This window comes from Megalobrama amblycephala, linkage group LG16 (genome assembly GCF_018812025.1).
Source record: "Megalobrama amblycephala isolate DHTTF-2021 linkage group LG16, ASM1881202v1, whole genome shotgun sequence".
In the NCBI taxonomy this organism is placed as follows: domain Eukaryota; kingdom Metazoa; phylum Chordata; class Actinopteri; order Cypriniformes; family Xenocyprididae; genus Megalobrama; species Megalobrama amblycephala.
Genome location: NC_063059.1, coordinates 6,716,385 through 6,734,691, shown reverse-complemented (window position 1 = coordinate 6,734,691; position 18,307 = coordinate 6,716,385). Strand labels below are relative to the sequence as shown.

Sequence of the window (18,307 nt, the reverse complement as noted above, 5' to 3'; positions counted from 1 at the left end):
ACGCATCACCATGGAAACCATAAAGTGATACGTTCTAAATAACGGTCGCCTTAAAAAACTCATGCTGGGGGGTCAGCCAGAATATTTGAAACTTACGTGCGAAAGGGTTAATGCGCTGTCGATATCTTCTATAACGGACGCGATGGCGGAATCTACACATCTCAGTTCTTCAACAGCCATCATTGTTGTAAACTAATTGACCTTTCGCAAAGACCCGCCCCCCTTAGTTACTGTTGCTTTGTCCGACAAGCCGTGGCGCTGTCACACCACACAGAGTGGAAAATACATCGCGGAGCAAAGAGGAAACTGACAACACATCGACAGACGAGGCAGAGCAGGTTACTTATGATATTAAACAGAGTCCCAGCTTTCAAACTGTGTAGTTATTAAAAAAATTCAAACAATAAAAAACGTTTTGTGGCTCTTTAATGTGTTGTGACCTATGGTTGTGACCATGATCGTGACAGATTGCTGTAGCGCCTCAGCTCAAGAGGCTCGTGAACCGATCATCTCTTCCTACTAGTCCATTTATAGCATCAAATAAACATGAATGAACATGAGAATGAATGTTGTTTCAAACGCGGAAAGACGTCAATATGCACAATTTTTCAAGTTTAACTCCACCGAGGTTAATCTTCTAACTCCTGACTGCTTTGTCGGACAAAATGGCGGATGCGGCGTTCTGATTGGTTAGATCGCTTGTCAATCAAACTCCCCAAGCGCTCTTTGATGACGTGGCTGATTACGTTTCTGGTGATAATCTGTCAATCATCGCCCTGACAATGTGATTGGTCCGAACAGTTTCTGTTCGGGCATAATTACTCCTCTACGGATCGAGTCCAGACCGAACTCCCCGACCTCAAAATGTTGTGGGCGGGGCTAAGTTCGGCTGGCATCCAGGCTACTGGAGAATGGTTACTCTCCAGCACAACTCTTAATGGGCAGACAACTGCATTCCACCATACCACAGCTTCCTACCTTTCTAACCCCTCGTTAGCTGAATATTAGGAGATTCAGGGAAACAGACAAGTGGGCAAAAGACAGACAGCAATGCAGGTACAACATGCGTTACAAGACACGTCGCTTACAAACTTTGCAACCTGGACAAAGTGTGTGGCTGTAGAGAGAGAAATCACAAGGGACTGTCATTCGTCAGGCTGAAACACCTAGGTCTTACTTCATACACACTGACGGTGGTCTGATCAGGAGAAACCGCACTCACATGCGGGCAGTTCATTTGCCGCTATCTCAAAAACCCATGGAGACAACGGACACAACCCAGGAACAGTGTGACAGTCATACGCATGCTTCTAGGGATGTGAAGGTGTCCAGAGACACTGACGTGAGTAGAGCACCTCATGTGACCAGTTCGGGCCGAGTGTCATGGCCTCCTGAACGTTTGAATTTGTGAAAGGAAAAAAAAAGGGCAAAAACAAGAGAAAAGGAAAAAAAGTTGTTCACTGTTTGTTCTTGAGAAACTGTTCAGATTTTGGACTTGTAATTCAATGTAGGTTTGAAGGTTCTGCAAAGATGTATCCAACATGTTACATTGGAGAAAGTGTCCTTACTTAAAAGGGGGAGGTGTTCTGTAATGGGAACTTTAAGTATGGTACTGTTCAACTCCTTCACAATCTACCAGCATTTGTGACATTCTACGCTGAAAATGCTCTGGGGCCGACGAGATCCCGAATGGTAGACGGTTGAATGCATATCTCCCAAATGGAGTGATGAATGTTGTCAAAAGTGATCTTTCCTCAGATAGTGGAATTTGCCAGAAGCCAGATGTAGCGTCCAGCTTTGTGAATACTGTGGCACCAGCCAGCATCGCAAGTGTCTGCTCTACAGCAGGGAGGATGTGACGTTCTCTGCGCACCCACTTATTTAAGTGCGTCAAATCCACACACACGTCACATCCTCCCCATCTTTCCTTGGGCCTTGGGCACCACCACCATGCCCGCACACCATGAACAGTCTACATGCATGTCGTACCCAAGATTAGTAGATCCATGTCGCACAGTGTGATAAAGTAATGATCTTATAGGATTGCTAAAATTGTGCAGTGTATCCCAGGCTTAACAGAAACAGAGAAACAAGAGAAAACTGAGGCACAGAACTGAAACATAATACAATTCCATCCAAACTGCATTTCGGGAGGCGCAACGTTCAAGTAATCTGACTAATCATCACATCATCTCAGCCAGCTGTTAGCAATCAGTAATCAACATATCTACCCAATCAGGGGTGCATTTCCCAAAGCGAACTATGGTCGCAAGTTCCGTCGTTACCAATAGAGTTCAATGGGACTTACGGTCTCCTTTTTACTAGTTATTATTGTACAGCACATTGGTCACCTGGTGTTGTTTTAATTGTGCTTTATAAATAAAACAAACAAACAAACAAAAAACAAACAAACAAACAAACATAAAATGCAAAAATACAAACCAACATATGTAAAAAGTCAGGATGATAGCGATAATGACCCCGTACGACCTGTGCTGCTTCCCTATTCTGAGTCGTTTGATTCGTACTCCAACAGCAATGTGTGAAGATGCTATGATTGGGAAGAGGATGAGAAAGCTCACTAAAAATATATATGTGACCAGAAACTTAGTAGGAAACACATTCATAGTGAACAAAGGGATGCTGAAGCTGATGGATAAAACCCACACAATCACGCAGATGATCCTGGCTCTCAGTACAGTTCGGTTATTTTGAGCCCAAACAACCATCCATGTGCACAGACATCGGTCCAGACTGATGACTACAAGAAAATAAATGCTAGCAAACATATTTAGTGCCATCGTCATGGATGAAATGAACATTAAGGACAAAGAGTACCTAAGAAAAAGTAATATCATTATGGATAATATGAAGATGAAGTCTGCAATTGCCAAGTTGAGAAACCAAATAGGGTTGATTGTCGTCTTCATTCTGCAGCCTGTCAGAAATATGACAAGCCTGTTTCCAATGAAACCAACTATAAATGTGGCAATGTGTATTAAAAAGAAAAAAAGAAAAAAAAAAGCAATGGCTAGAAACACACAAAAACATCCATGTTTCCTGTTTATCTAGCCTATTTCATTAGAAATGTTAAGAACAGCAACAGGATATTTCAAAATATTGTTCATTGAAACTGCTAAGTAAGAATTGAAACTGTCGTAAGAACCACAGCTGTAGGCCAACTTACTCATTGACTATTTGTATTGAAGAGGCTGAAAAAATATACACAAAAATATTAACCAAAATATTTTTAGCTAAACTCTATATATAAAAGAGCACTTTTTAACATTTAAAGCTGAACTGAAATTTCATCATACATAGGGTGCTTCAGGTGATGTTTAAGGACTCTTAAAGGAACAAATTATAATCCACTTAATTCATCCGGAAAGCATCAAGAAAGTAAATGTGAGAAAACTAAAGATACTTTTTAAGAAATACAAAAAATAATTAGTGTAAATGAATAAACTTTACACTTTACACTTTACAGGCTCTCTTGAGGAACCTAATGTTTAAGTTCATGTCCCGACTTGATGAGTCTCAAAATTGTATTATAATGATGCTCACAAGCCCTAGGTGCAGCTCGGTTAGATATCAATCATATTTGTGGAAACATTGGTATGGGTGCCTGTTAAGACTCTCATGAATCAAAATATGTTTTTATGTGTTTATGTGTCTATTCTTTCTGTTATGTTGTTGGTCTTGTTGTTGGGTCTAGAGCCTGTAATAAAGTTTATATATAAACAACTTAATGCACAAAAAAGTAAAAATGCTAAACATTCAAACAAAAAAAGAGCCTTAAGTGACAAGGTTATTAATCTTACCAGTTTTCTCAGTAAATAATAAGAAAATAATAAGTCAGTACATGTTTCTTTACTTATCATCCTCTAACACTCAGTTAAATATCCTTTTAAGGCTAAGAGAGGAGGAGATGCTATTTTTGCTTAAATATTCACTGGAAACTCAGAAATTCCACTTGCATATTCAATTGCATAATCTGAAGTCTGTCCAAGGTCACTCTGTAATGAAACAGTCTAGTACTGTCACAACTCATTAGTGGGACATTCAGACGTTCAGCTCATTCTTAGGAAATAAACCATTTTATGACATGATTTATTAGAAATATAATTCTAGTTATTATCTTACATTTCAATATAAGTTGGATGTTTATTGACATATTTTTTGTTAACTATTTAAGACATAAAATGCCTCCCTGAGCAATCAATTGTAAGATAGCATTTATTATGTTGTCTCAAGTTTAAGTTCAAGTTCAAGTTTTTGTTTATTTATAAAGCACATTTAAAAACACAGACTCACAACAATGTGGAAATGAATATGAGGATTTATTGATTGTAGTAAGGATAGTAAACAAGCAGGTGAATAATAAAGAATGAGCAGGATGGTAAAATTTAAAGAAAATACTGACAGTTCTTTGTTTTGTAGATTGATGGAGGAGATTGTGGAGCTGAGCAGTCGAGCACACTCTTCGGTGAGTATTTTGGAGTAGGAGTTTGGGATGAGAAGATGCTGGAGACACAAAGGATAAGGGAGACCTGGGGCCTGTACCATGAAGCTGGATTAGCTGGCTAGCCAGGTAAATTTCAGATTAGTTTGCGCCAATCCTGGGTTTTAGGTACCATGAAAGTAACTTGACTTTTAGCGGTGTTCATCGCCATGGTAACTTAGGCTCCACGGCTAACCTGCTCCAGGGCAGGTTATGTTCTGGTTCAGAGATCAAACTGAAATTGGACCAATCAGATGTGAGCAAAGTGACACTGACACACCCAATGCAATAAAGTCACTCCCCCAGTTTCTCTTCCTCCAAATTAAAGGTCATTATATAGTAAAAACAAATATTTAATGATGAAATTGTCTGGTTTTAATGATAATTACTATTATTTTTAATTATTATTTTATGATTTATATATGATTTGTATAATTATATGATCTATATTTTTATTAATCCATTACACACACGCAAGTTTAGTTTAACAGTTATTATTTAGCATTTAGTTTCAATGAATATTAATATATATAGATCATATGAAATATAAATAAGCTGTAAATAAACTTTAAATATGACTACATGTGACCTTGTATGTTTGAGTCTCTATATTATCGCTATATTTTCAACTATATAAACTAACTTCACAAAAACTAACTTATTTGTCCTCTTTCACAGAAAAGTATTTTCCATTAGTGTAAATGCGTTTAAATTCTTCATTTTCAGCAAAAGAGTTTTGAATGGTGCTGGCTGTCTCACAAGAAGTGAATCAGAGTTTATCTCTGCTGCAAGGCATGTGATTGGCTGTTCACCACTGATGTCACGGATTCATGTGCACACGCTCCACAAACTCAGGATCAAAGCCTGAGTTGACAGAGAAAGTTGATGATCAGCATCATGGTACCAACAAAGCCAGATTGGAGTGGTTTGGTTTTGTCAACTCAAAACTAATCCTATAACCCTGAGTTTGTTCATCTACCATCATGGTACAGGCCCCTGGAGTAAGACAGTGAGAGACAGTGAGTCCATGTAAAAACGAGACCAGACAAAGTTCTAGGGTGAAGTGTGTGCTGCTCTGCTGATGGAGATCAGGTGCAGGTGATTGCTCAATGTGAGCAGGTGAGCAACAGGAGGAATGATTGCAAATGGAATCCAGTGATGGCAAGACAGACAGTGACCGTGACAGTACTCCCCCCACCCGGTAGGCACATCCTTGTGCCGTGGATGGAACAACTGGGGAGGGAGGGTGGGTGGCAGATCAGGGACTTCAGGGCGCCATGGCGGATCAGGGCGTTTGGGGTGTGGCCTCCATGGCCTTGGCCACAAAATTTCCTTGGGAGGAGCCACGGGTTTCTGGACTGGAACGAACTCTGGAGCGGGTTCGTGAGCGGGCTCAGGGACTGGAGTGGACTCTTGAACAGGCTCAGGGACTGGAGCGGACTCTGGAGCAGACTTGGGGATTGGAGCCATCTTTAGGCTCTCGACCAAGCGGCAACCTCCCCCAGTTTCTCATGAAGCCAATACGGAAGTGACTTAAACTGCGATTCATCGACTGGCCGCTAGGGACAGGCTGCAAAAGGGAGCAGAATCTCATTGACCATAATGTTAAAACAGCCAAGTTTACAGCAGAAAAAAACATGTTTACACTCTGGTTCAAATTGTGTTTTGGTCTATACTGCTAATTTTGCCCTTCATGACAACTCTGAGGGGGGTGAATTTTTTTATAACTCATCCATTTAAATTATATTAAGCCTTAAAGTTCTGCATAATTAAGGGCGTGGTCACTTGAGTGACAGGTGGATTGGCGCTGCTGTCTGTGAGCCGTCATGTCACCTCAGCAGCTAACTTCAGCCACTGAATTTGGCATCTCAGCCGTATTTATGCCTTTTTTCTGGAATATTTTATACAATATATGGCTTGCTGCATACTCGAGACAGATGTCAGTCTGTGTACATGTGCTCGCATGCGGAACACACGTTGTTGGATCGTCGTGGCATTGGCTAAAAGTTTTGTTCCTGAGTTTTACTACAATGACAATACCAGGAGGATATACAACTCCGACAGCACTGCTTGGATATAACTAAAACTGCTGCACTATTTTGAAAAAATATTACTCATGTTGAGAGAACATTTGAGAGTTATACAGATCTGGTACCTATGTACGTATAGAGTTTTACATTATAAACGATGCTCAGATTGCATCCTTTCTTGAAGAACGATGATGGAGAGCAAACGATGGATAATATATAAAGATTTCATGGATTTAACGCTTTCATGAACAAAAAGTAGTTTTTTTATGTTTTGAAATGGACATTTTACCCAAGTGCAACGGATTGGATTCATCTCGCGATCTCTATTTCATTAAAGGTATGAAGTCCCAGTTGATTTTTTTGTGTTATTTGCACCCCCCACACAAATTAATTAGCCTACTGGTGTTAGAGCATCTATAACGTTATCTTGAAAAACACTGTAGATTGACAGTAAACCTTTAGTACTTTCTAATGATATTGTTATCTTTATTAATATTTTAGATAGTATCCAAGATAGATATGCTAGGCGGGCATGGTTTCAGCAACCAGTCGCATGGGCTCCAACTACATCCCGCCTCTTTGCCCATTTTCAGTTATCCAGGAGTGACGTGCGGTGACGCGCAGCTAAGATGGCAGCGGCCTCATTTTCGCGTCAAAACTGCTGTTCAGAACTCTATGGGTGACGTCACAGACACTACGTCCATATTTTTTTACAGTCTATGCTCTCGACGAGGAAGGGAGTTGCCTCTGCCCTAGTGAAAAAAAAGTATACGAAGTATACTTGCAGCAAGACTAATTATTAGTATATTTCAAGTGTGTTAATGATTTAAAGTGTGCTATTTTGAAACAACTAATTTTGTACTAAGTATATTTAAGTTGAAATTAAGTAGTATTAAAATACAACTTTAAGTATATTTAGTATACTTATGTGTGCTAAAATTGGAACAACTTCAAGTATACTTAGTACACTTTAAGTATATGTCTGTGTAGGGACTAATTACATGCTTGATTAGAGATATTAAAGTGTACTTCATTTGTGTTATAAGTATACTTTGTGTTAAAAGTATATATATTTTTTGTTATAATATACGTTGTATTATAAGTATACTTTATTTCTGTTATAAGTATACTTTTATTTGTGTTATAAGTATACTTTATTTCTGTTATGAGTACACTTTGTGTTATAAGTACACTTTATTTGTGATTTAAGTACATTACAAAATAATTACGAGTGTCTTCAGAAAACACAAGCAATATACACTGAATATACTATTTTACAGGTAATAGTATATACTGTATGCTCAGTACCTTTGGCTTATTCCAAATATTAAACATTACACACTTTGTAGTCAATAACAATACACTTTGTTATTACTTATACTTTGTATAATATAGACCCCTTAAAAGTTTGTAAACATTGCAACGTTTCCTGGTGGGCGGGGCTTAGCTAGAGGCAAAAAGAGATGCTGGACTCAATGTTGACAAGCGTAAGCTAGCATGTTTTAGGAGGGATTTATTAAATGCAGAAGAAGGTTCAGAACTGTTCGAATATGTCAACATATGAATTACTTTCGGGTGGTTCGGGGAATTTTATCAAGGCTTATTGTAATGTAACTTAATGCTGGGCTAACTATGATTATGGCTAGCAATGTGGATTATTTTAAGAGACCATTCAAAGGATGGCACACACATCTATCGCTGTATGTTTGTTTAACATTTAAGCTAGCTAGTGCGCTGAAAGTTGGCGACTTTTCACCTATAAAACAGAAACTTGCTGATTTGTACTAGATAAAACCAACACACCATTACATATGCATCGATTATTTTACCTGATATGAAGTGTGCACTGCAAACACAAGCATTATTTATGATCGTCTCCGTCCAGTCTGTACGCCGTATTGCATTCAACCACAATTATCTTTTTGATTTCTGTGAAGGAATGTCTGCCGGGATCTGGTAAAACTTTAGTTTGAACCAAAAGTCCTGTTCCTTCTATTCTGGCAGCCAAAAACACAAGAAGACGACATTTTAAAGTCAAAACCTCAAACTTTTAGCGCGCCTGCTATGAGTTCTTATTTATGTTTTGCCTCCAACTAGAGCGGTGACGTCACAGTGACGTAGGCGATTAAGGGGTCTATAGTCAACATTTGAAACACTTTAATTAAAGTTGTCCTAATCCACTTCAAATGTTGACTACTGTACTTTGAATTACATAATCTCACACAATACAGTTGTGCTACTATTTAAATACAGTTTAACACATTTTCCCAAAGTTGAATGCATTTGTTTTCAAGGCCATTAAAATAAATAAAATGTAACAACATCACTAATGAAGAGACATATTTCATTGACAAATCCAATAGTTTTTATTTAAACTTAGATTCAGCAAAACTTACCATGTTTTTCATTAAAGAAAAAAAAAAATATTGGACCATGGTGACCCTCTATACACAAATACAAATTACACATTATATTTCATTTTCTGATGAGCTTCTCATTGTGTCTGATGGCACAATGATGACCGCAGAGACTCGTGAAGAACAGCATCTGTTGACAGAATATACCAAAGATATAAGACAGCATGTTCAACTCTTTATTCACGTTTACAATAGTCTGTCAAAATCCTACATTGAACCAATACAATTTTTGAACAGTAAATGAGGATTAGCAGCAGGGAACTGTATCAGAATGGCATGTCGATATTGTTTTCGGTACATAGTCAAGCATAAAACACTTTATGAATTAATATCGTACAGAATACGGGCCGATTTGACCATCATATGAATGTTTTGGTGCTGCATACAAACATGTGCCATAAACCATCACACAAAAACTCAAAAAGGAGATATCAAGCTGAAATATCGCTCTCCGTTTGTTAAATAAAATAAAATAAAGTTTGTTAACTGGTAGACTACAACTCACCTCCCAATAGCAGCACTTTTCTCCGGTTCTTTCAGGATCGCGTAGGCCATTAGATTAGCCGGTTGTCGTCGCCATCACGGTCAGGCTGCGATGTCACTTGATTGAACTGGTCAGAATCCCCAAGATTGAGCGATGTATTGCGCTTTCAGTGTTTTATTAAATAAATTATACATTGCGACCTTATACTTCACCTGAGTGACTGAGCGAGGGGATTCAGACGACGACCGTGACGTCAGCAGCTCTGATTGGCTGAAGGCAGTGAGCAACAAAATCTGATTGGTCACAGACCAAGTTGAAGAGACATTTGAATTCCGATAAGTTTAACCACTCTTATCGACTTTGTAGCTAGATTTAGCGACTTTTCAGACCCCTTTAGTGACTGTTTTTCAAAAAAGCGCCTAGCGACTTTTTGGACAAACCTCAGGAATTTTCCAAACGTCACCAGCACTGTCCTGTGAGTGCGAGGTCTTGCTTTCCCGCTTCCGTCACAACTCTCTCATTGAGTGGCTGAGAGGAGCAGCAGCCAGCACATTAATGCTGTGTTCACACCAAACGCGAATAGAGCGTCTGGCGCGAATGATTTCAATGTTAAGTCAATGTAAAGACGCGTTTACGCGCGTCTGGAGGTCTTGCGGCACGAATGATGCTGTGTTCACACCAGACGCGACTTGCGCGAATAAATCGCGCTATTCGCGCGTAGTTGGACGCTTGAACATTTTGAGTTTACTCGCTTCATTCGCGCGTGACATTCGCTTCATTTGCGCGTGAAAATCCCTTCACAACAGACGCGAATTCGCGTCATGAGAGGGGCTCTCCCGCTCCTTTATGTGTCCCAGACTCTCCCACTGCTTTCTGCACACTTCCTCTGAATAAACACAACTTGTCAGTGGGGAAATAATTGTAAATTACAGTGAATAAGCTCAATTGGTCGTCTTTAGTTGGCTTGTAGTCTTAATTTGTATATATATATATATATATATATATATATATATAGCTCTAATTGAGTAAAGACCGTTTTTTACAACTTATCAGATTGTTCGACCTCCTCATTCACTTTCTTTCAAACACGATCCTTTTTATTTCTGTTTCTATAAATGTATGAAGATGTACAGCGACGATGATTTTGTCCTCCATTGTTGTTTCGAAATTCTGCCTCAGCTCGCTACGTCACGTCACTACTAGAGCAAGCTCCTGATTGGTTAACGCGGCGCGGAAATTCGCCAAAGTTCAGATTTTTAAACTTGCGCGATTCGCGCGAATCGGTCAATTCGCGCCGCTTCATTCGCGCGAATCGCGCCGCAGGATGTCAATTCGCGTCTTTGCATTGACTTAACATGTAACTCACTCGCGCTTACCGCTTCATTCGCGTCCGGTGTGAACGCACCATGAGGCGTTTAGCGCGGCGCGGAAGACGCGAATTCGCCTCATTCGCGCGTCTAGTTCGCGCGAATGACGCGAATTGAGCGTTACGCGCGAATGGTGCTTTTTGTGCATTTAGCGTTTGACGCGAATTCGCGTCTGACGCCCGAGTTGAAAAATTTGAACTTTGGCGTAAATTCGCGCCACGTTAACCAATCAGGAGCCTGCTTGCTGCTGTGGCGGCAGGCCCGCCCGGAGTCACTCATTCAAAATGGAGGAACGACTCATATTATCAGTGAGCAGTCACCCAGAGATTTATGACACAAGTTCATACTTCAGACAGGAATAAAAAGGACCTCGCTTGGAAGAGTGTCGGTGAGGAGATGGCTACCTGGTAAGTTGTAAATACACATTTTACTTTTGAGTCACGTACACGTTTATCGACCCGCGGCCTTCCCGCGACGCTGACCCCTACGCCGCTGTTTTGCTCTCCAGAGCAAATACAAAGCGGTAACTCTCTCGATGAACGCACGATCAACATCAGCCATCTTGCAAACAGACAACCGCCTAGCACTTGCCCCTCCCACAAGAAGCGGATTTCGCCTCGGACGCGCGTCAATTTCGCTTCAAACGCTTGTTTTTTACGCGCGTCTATTTCGCTCTAGACGCGCGAATGCATTCAAAATGTTCAAGCGGCAAACTAGACGCGGTAGACGCGAATTTGACGCTCTATTCGCGTTTGGTGTGAACGCAGCATCAGTGCACGGCATCTGACAGATGTGAATGCGCGATCGAGCACACAGTGTTGCCACGGACCAAACACTATTTCTGATTCTTCTTTGTTTTGTATTTAATTTTACCGTTTTGATTTCCATTTTTCTCGTGTGCTTATCACTTATATTACTCACTATCACAGAGCTTTAGTTCATCCAGTTTCCGAACTCTCTGAATTCATGTAATTTATTTACATATATAAAAAAATGTAGTCATTCACTATATCATACTCATTCTGTTGCCTGACAAAAAAATAAAAAAAATTATATATATATATATATATATGAAATGAGAGCAGCTTTATTTGATATTCGGCTATATTATGTTGTATTGTATTAAAATACAGTATGTGAGCACGGATTAGGAGAGAAAACACATTAGGAAGGCAGAATGCAACCGACGTGATGCCACGAATATGTTAATTGACGCATGATGTCATCTAGCGACATTTAGCGACTTTTTGGGCAGGCTTTAGATACTTTCCTTTGAAAATAGTTGGCAACACTGCACTCGACATATTTTTTCGCATTACTTGTGCTGCTGGTGTGTTGTTTAATATAGATTTGTGTGTACGATTGTAAAATGATTCTGCCAGTGTAAACTTATTAAACATTTACACATATTTGGAAATTGTATATGCTACACTGCATATACTAAATGGGCTTGTAATGCATTCATACTGAAATAAATAGCACAAGTAATATAATGAATTCCAAGGTTGAAGAAGTAAACTTAAAAAAATATACTCAAATTTAACATTAGATACACTACAACTTCAGGATATTAAATAATGTATTTTTTTTAAATATACTTTCAGTGCATTGTTACAATGATCATTTTCAGGACACTGTTCAAATATATCTCAAATATATTTTTATAAAGTGCAAATAAATACACTTTTAAAAAATAAACTGAACTTACACTTCAAGTATATTTTTCTAAAATATATTTTTTAGAAAATATACTAAAGTACAATTATTTTAAAGTGTGTTAAAAGTTGCATTGTGAAAATATGATACTAATATACTTTTTATATATTTAATGATAGTACATTTTTTGTTAGTATATTTGCAGTGTACTATATAAAAAGGGAATATATTTAAAATACAATATACTTTTTTTTTCACTAGGGTGGATTCTGGACGAGGAAGGGAGTCACCTCTGGACTTTGGATGAGGAAGGAAGTTTGCTGTCTGCATTAAGAGACATTTTCCTGAGTTCCCAAGCCTTTTCCTGAGTTATTTCCAGTTCTGTGTCCAGCTGCATCTTTCTGCCTTTGGATGGAAGACTACCTGAGTTAATTATTGAGCTAAATAAACCTTATATAATGTAACTTTGCATTTGGGTCCTCTGTCCACTACCTGACATTTACATTATACTTATTAATTATACACATTTACAGCAGATTTACTTCACAAATAACTGATAGTCAGGACCTAAATATGACTTTTATTTACAAATTCAGCATTAGTAACATCCTTTTTGTGCCATTCAAGCTCAATGTGCAAATAGCAGCATACGTTTCATAATACATTTCATAATTCCAACTCCAATTCCAACATTCCAAATCAAAATCAACATTTTTTCCAGTACAAAAAAAAGCTAAACTTTAACAAAAAGTTTTTTTTTTTTTTTTTTTTTATTGTCATAATTGTGATTTCATAATATGTAGATATAATTCCAACTGAAAAAAAAAAAAAAAAAAAAAAAAAAAAACTTGCGAAAAGATGTCTTTCAGTTAGTCAAATAGCACATAGCAAATAGCAAAGCTCTGCAGCCATCTACTGGAAAAAGTGATACTTTGTTTACTTTTAAAACTGCATTTTCCAAAAGATAGGCAAAAATCTTATACTAAACCATGTCAAATTATCCATGTTATCCCCATGAATGAAAGTTAGACATGTGGGCCTTTTATAAAGTTAATTTTACATAAAAAGCTGTTTTTGTAAATAAAAGTATTTAAAAATATATATTTTAAATTATTTATTTATCACAGAACATGAAGATTCACACATTGTCACATCACACACCTGCAGAGCTTCTGTGAAGAGTGCAATTACACATAAGGAATAAATGGGCCTATATGCAAAATACATTTCACTTAAATAACAGATTAACAAAAAGAAAGACAAAATAGTGCAACAAGTAATTTATGCAACTTTTGGTTCATTTTTTGACATGCTCCACATACAAGTTCATGGAAAGGACACAGAGACAGCAGAAAGTGGCATATCCTGTTTGTTTTCTTTATTTTACAAAAGCACAATGTTTTTTTTTATTTTTTATTTTTTATTGTGAGTGTACCCTTTACAGTTCTGAATGATGTTTTACTCCACCATAATGACGGAGTGTTTAAAGTTGTTTCCGCTGCTATAATGAGACAAAATCATTTGGCATTGTGCCGATTTGTGTCGTGGAAGTCTAACTGTTACAGTCCAGTGATGAAATATGCATGTCCTGGAAATGGGAAGCCTCAGGTGCCGCTTCCCTCACTGTCTCCTTGTGGAAAGGCGAAGTAGGCTCAGATGAAGATGGCACTTTTCCCCCTTCCCCCTCATCTTTCTGTGATTTCTTGTAAAAGCGTAATACTGAACTTTGTGCACCCACAATTGTCATTGCATGTTGTTAGGCTAATGAACAAAAGAATGCAAGGATATGAACGCAAGGATATGAACACAAATATATGAATGCAAAGATAATGACAACTTTTTGTTAAAGTTTAGTATTTTTTAGTACTGGAAAAAAAAAAAATAAGTTTTTCAGTATTGTTACATGATGAGACCCTGCTTAGAAAATGGACAAAATTTATCCTCAAAATCAACATTATTGAATTTTTTTTTTTTTTCAGTACCAAAAAAAAAAGCTAAACTTTGACAAAAAGTATTTTTTTTTATTGTCATAATTGTGATTTCATAATATGTAGATATAATTCCAAATGAAAAAAAAAAAAAAAAAAAAACTTGTGAAAAGATGTATTTCAGTTTGTCAAATAGCACATAGCAAATAGCAAAGCTCTGCAGCCATCTACTGGAAAAAGTGATACTTTGTTTACTTTTAAAACTGCATTTTCCAAAAGATGGGCAAAAATCTTACACTAAACCATGTCAAATTATCCATGTTATCCCCATGAATGAAAGTTAGACATGTGGGCCTTTTATAAAGTGAATTTTACATAAAAAGCTGTTTTTGTAAATAAAAGTATTTAAAAATATATATATTTTAATTATTTATTTATATTTAAAAAATATGATAAATCCTCCAAAAACTGCACAAATGTGGAGTAAATACATTAATAATCAGAATAAAATTGTATTATTTAAAAAAACAAACAAACAAACAAACAAATAAACAACAAAAAAAAAAAACAATTATTTTGTTGCCTGGTGTCTCTGGAGACCCCAAAGACCCTGAATGTGATGTTTTTTCTTTTCTTTTCTTTTCTTTTCTTTTCTTTTCTTTTTTTTTACACTAACATAAAAAACAAGATATCACTTTATTTATTTTTTTATTTTTATTTTTTTTGTAGATCTAGAAAGTGTTAACCATTGTACAAAGTTCCATGTCATTTGGGGAAAGATAACATTTTTTTTTTATTATTTTAGCAAATGTCGTTTGGAGTCCAAAAAGACCCCTATAAGTGTTAAAATAGCCAACAAGATTTAGCCAGATTAGTCCATTTAATAAACACTTTTTCCCCCAATACACTGCTATAGAGCAAATTGAGTTGGTGATTCAACATTTTCATGTGTATAATGCAGTGTATGGCAACTTATACTGTTGAACCTCATGTGGGCATGTCATAAAAGGGTGGCCATCCATGCTGGCAGCTGGCAGGAATAGAGATGGTCATATCTTTTGTTTGCTTTCAGACTCTGAAGTCCAGATGATCTTCAGCAAACGCGGTCTCCAGCACCAGCAACAGAGACTGTTTCAGCTTCATCTTAAACTCCTCACACATGAACACATAGAGAATGGGGTTCAGAGAGCTGTTTAGAAAACCCAGGCAGGTAACTACAGCTTCAGAAATCTCTTTTGTAGACTCACTCCCCTGATTCTCTTTTGCATAGATGTAATAAAATTTGTGGACATGAAACGGAAGCCAGCATATGAAAAAGGCCAGGACCACAGCTATAATGACGCGGTAAGACCTGAGCTGATTCTCCATATTGAGGCGTTTGACTCGCACACCGATAGCTACATATGAAGATGCAATGATCAGGAAGGGGATGACAAAGCCCACTATGAACCTATATGTGACCAGAAACTTGTAGTATTGTTTAGGATGGTTATAGATTCCTTCTCTCTGTTGTTGTGTGTTGTTGCCTGCTGTTGAGTGATTGCGGATGGCAGGAATGCAGCAGCTGATGGATAAAACCCACACAATCATGCAGATGATTCTGGCTTTGAAAACGGTTCGATTATTACGAGACCACACAACCATCCATGTGCACAGGCATCGGTCCAGACTAATAGTCGTCAGCAGCAAAATGCTAGTAAATGAGTTTATGTAAATCACAAAACAGAGAAAAGTGCACTTCAAGTTACCAAAATGCCAGATTTTGCTCATGTCTATAATGGCGCTTATGATTACAGCTAAGGAGGAGGTGAAGTCTGCAATGGCCAAGTTGAGGAACCAAATGGAGTTGACTGTCGTCTTCATTTTGTATCCCGTCACAAATATGACAAGCCCATTTCCAATGAGACTTACAATAGGGATGGCAATGTAAATGCATAGTATCAAGATCTTAAAGCCTGAGAAGATCTCTGTCTGCACTGTAGAATTGTCCGTAGTGAATCTGGTCACATTTTGAAATCCAAAAGTAGTGCTTGCTACACGAAAACAAGAGAAAACATACAGTGAGTTTTGGTTTCTGGAATCTGAATGGTAAAAGCTTAAAATAGAAAATTAAATACACTGATGAGAGTGTTTAACTCTATGCTTTGTCATCCTAGGGTAGAAAATGTGTTGTATATGAAATGTGGAATAACAGGATTGCATTACATTTAAAAAAAAAAAAAAAAAAAAAAAAAAAAGTTGCTTTGGCACAAATTTCTCAAGCAATTAACACATTTTCAAAACCCTCAGTAGGAATATCAGATCATCAGAAGTGTACGTTTTTCAAACATTTCAGCATAGTTTCAATTATGTTAGTACAATACACAAAATAAGTATTTCATCAACATTTCATTCACAGTAACTGCCTTTCATAATGCTGTCACTATCAAACTTCCAAGCATCTCTTCTCGTTCAGTTTAATACATTTGTCTATTATTTAATCCAACTGAACTTAATAGTTACAGATTTCTATAGATATTGATTCTATAGTCATAGTTTCTATAGACCTTGTCTGAAATTTCCAATATGGATAACCAAATGTAATGAATTCTTTTTCATCTTAGATGATAACCACTATGTTCAAAGGTGTGTACATGCAACTTGTAGCCTGTTTACAGTTTTTTATTTGTATTTTTTTATTATTATTCATTTTGGTACTATTTTCACAAGCAAGATGTACAAAACCATACACAACCATATGTCTGTACAATACATATATACACAAACACAGAAAATGAAAATAAAATGTTCAAGCTTTTCACAAAAGACACAATTATAGTTAAGAAGCTTAAAAATGGTTCTGTTCACAAGCGATTTACCAGTTTTTTTCAATTTCGTCACCATGTTAAAAAATAAATAAATAAATAAATAATGTCATTATTATTATTATTATTATGGGTTTTCATATTTTGAGGTGGAAAGTCTGGGTCTAAGACATATATGTCTATATATGCCTATAAAAGGCATCTGAAAGAAAGAAAGAAAGAAAGAAAGAAAGAAAGAAAGAAAGAAAGAAAGAAAGATTCCATCTGTTGTGACCATCAGTTAAAGAAAAATAAAGTTTAAACCAATCCCTGGGACTTGTAGTTAAGGAAACATGTGAAAAATTCTAATCTGTCTAATCTCTCTACAATTTTCACCCAACTACAGAGAATGATAATAGTTTCTCCTCATACCCATATACTTCCAACAAGCAATGTACATATTAGATTCTTACCCATTTTCTGTATGGTTTTTAGTCCCATACAAACCTCTTTGCAAGTTCTGTTTATAGATGAAAATCAACAACTGATGATAAGTTCCCCTTTACTTCTCTTAAAGAGTGATGGTGGGATGGTGTAGGAAGATAAATATGCTTCTACAGAAATCTACACTTTTAAGTTCTGTTTTTGCAGTCTATATTAATTAATATAGACTATATTTTAGTTATTATAGTTATTATATTAATTATTAGTTATAGTTATTTTATGAGTAACTAATAAATGGGAGGAACACGTTCAAATGCTCTCTCTCTCTCTCTCTCTCTCTCTCTATATATATATATATATATTTATATATATATATATATACGTAGCTGACTCACCTGTATGTTCCTCTGTTTTTGGCATCCCTCTGCCACCTTACTCTTGGCCGGTTCCTATCACAGCCAGAGAGATGGGGGGCAGTACTCTGGGATCAGGCCAAAATTATTATTTGTAACTTGTGAACCAAGAAAAAGCCTCTTTAAGCAAGACTTTTATTGTAACAAAAGGGTGAAAACTTAAAAACAAATCTGTGATTCCAAAGTAAGCAGTATAATGTAGTGTAGGTCAAAAAAGCTGACTTCCTTTCCACTGCTATTGCCACATCATTTCCTGTTTAAAATGGGTGCAATTCATTCCCTTT

The 18,307-nt window shown here is 37.1% G+C and overlaps 2 protein-coding genes across 2 annotated transcripts; both read right to left on the bottom strand.

Annotated features, from left to right (window-relative positions):
* Positions 1-2,046: 2,046 nt before the first annotated feature.
* Positions 2,047-2,981, bottom strand: LOC125248224 (chemerin-like receptor 1; the record flags this gene model as incomplete). Its single annotated transcript, XM_048159952.1, has 2 exons — positions 2,047-2,071; positions 2,422-2,981. Coding segments are annotated over 2 exons (585 nt in total), but the record flags the coding sequence as incomplete, so codon positions are not given.
* A 12,111-nt stretch (positions 2,982-15,092) lies between these two features.
* LOC125249044 (C3a anaphylatoxin chemotactic receptor-like) lies at positions 15,093-17,699 on the bottom strand. Its single transcript, XM_048161233.1, has 2 exons — positions 17,640-17,699; positions 15,093-16,416 (listed from the first exon to the last, which is right to left on the bottom strand). The coding sequence occupies exons 1-2, from the start codon at positions 17,665-17,667 to the stop codon at positions 15,452-15,454; spliced, it is 993 nt and encodes a 330-aa protein (XP_048017190.1). The 5' UTR covers positions 17,668-17,699; the 3' UTR covers positions 15,093-15,451.
* Positions 17,700-18,307: the final 608 nt, after the last annotated feature.

What these genes read in the sequence shown, in the direction of transcription:
- LOC125249044 (XM_048161233.1), bottom strand. Translation starts at nt 17,667, where the DNA reads ATGGGACTAAAAACCATACAGAAAATGG. An exon ending in AAAAACCATACAGAAAATGG is followed by an intron (nt 16,417 to 17,639) that starts GTAAGAATCTAA and finishes GTTTTCGTGTAG; the next exon opens with CAAGCACTACTTTTGGATTT.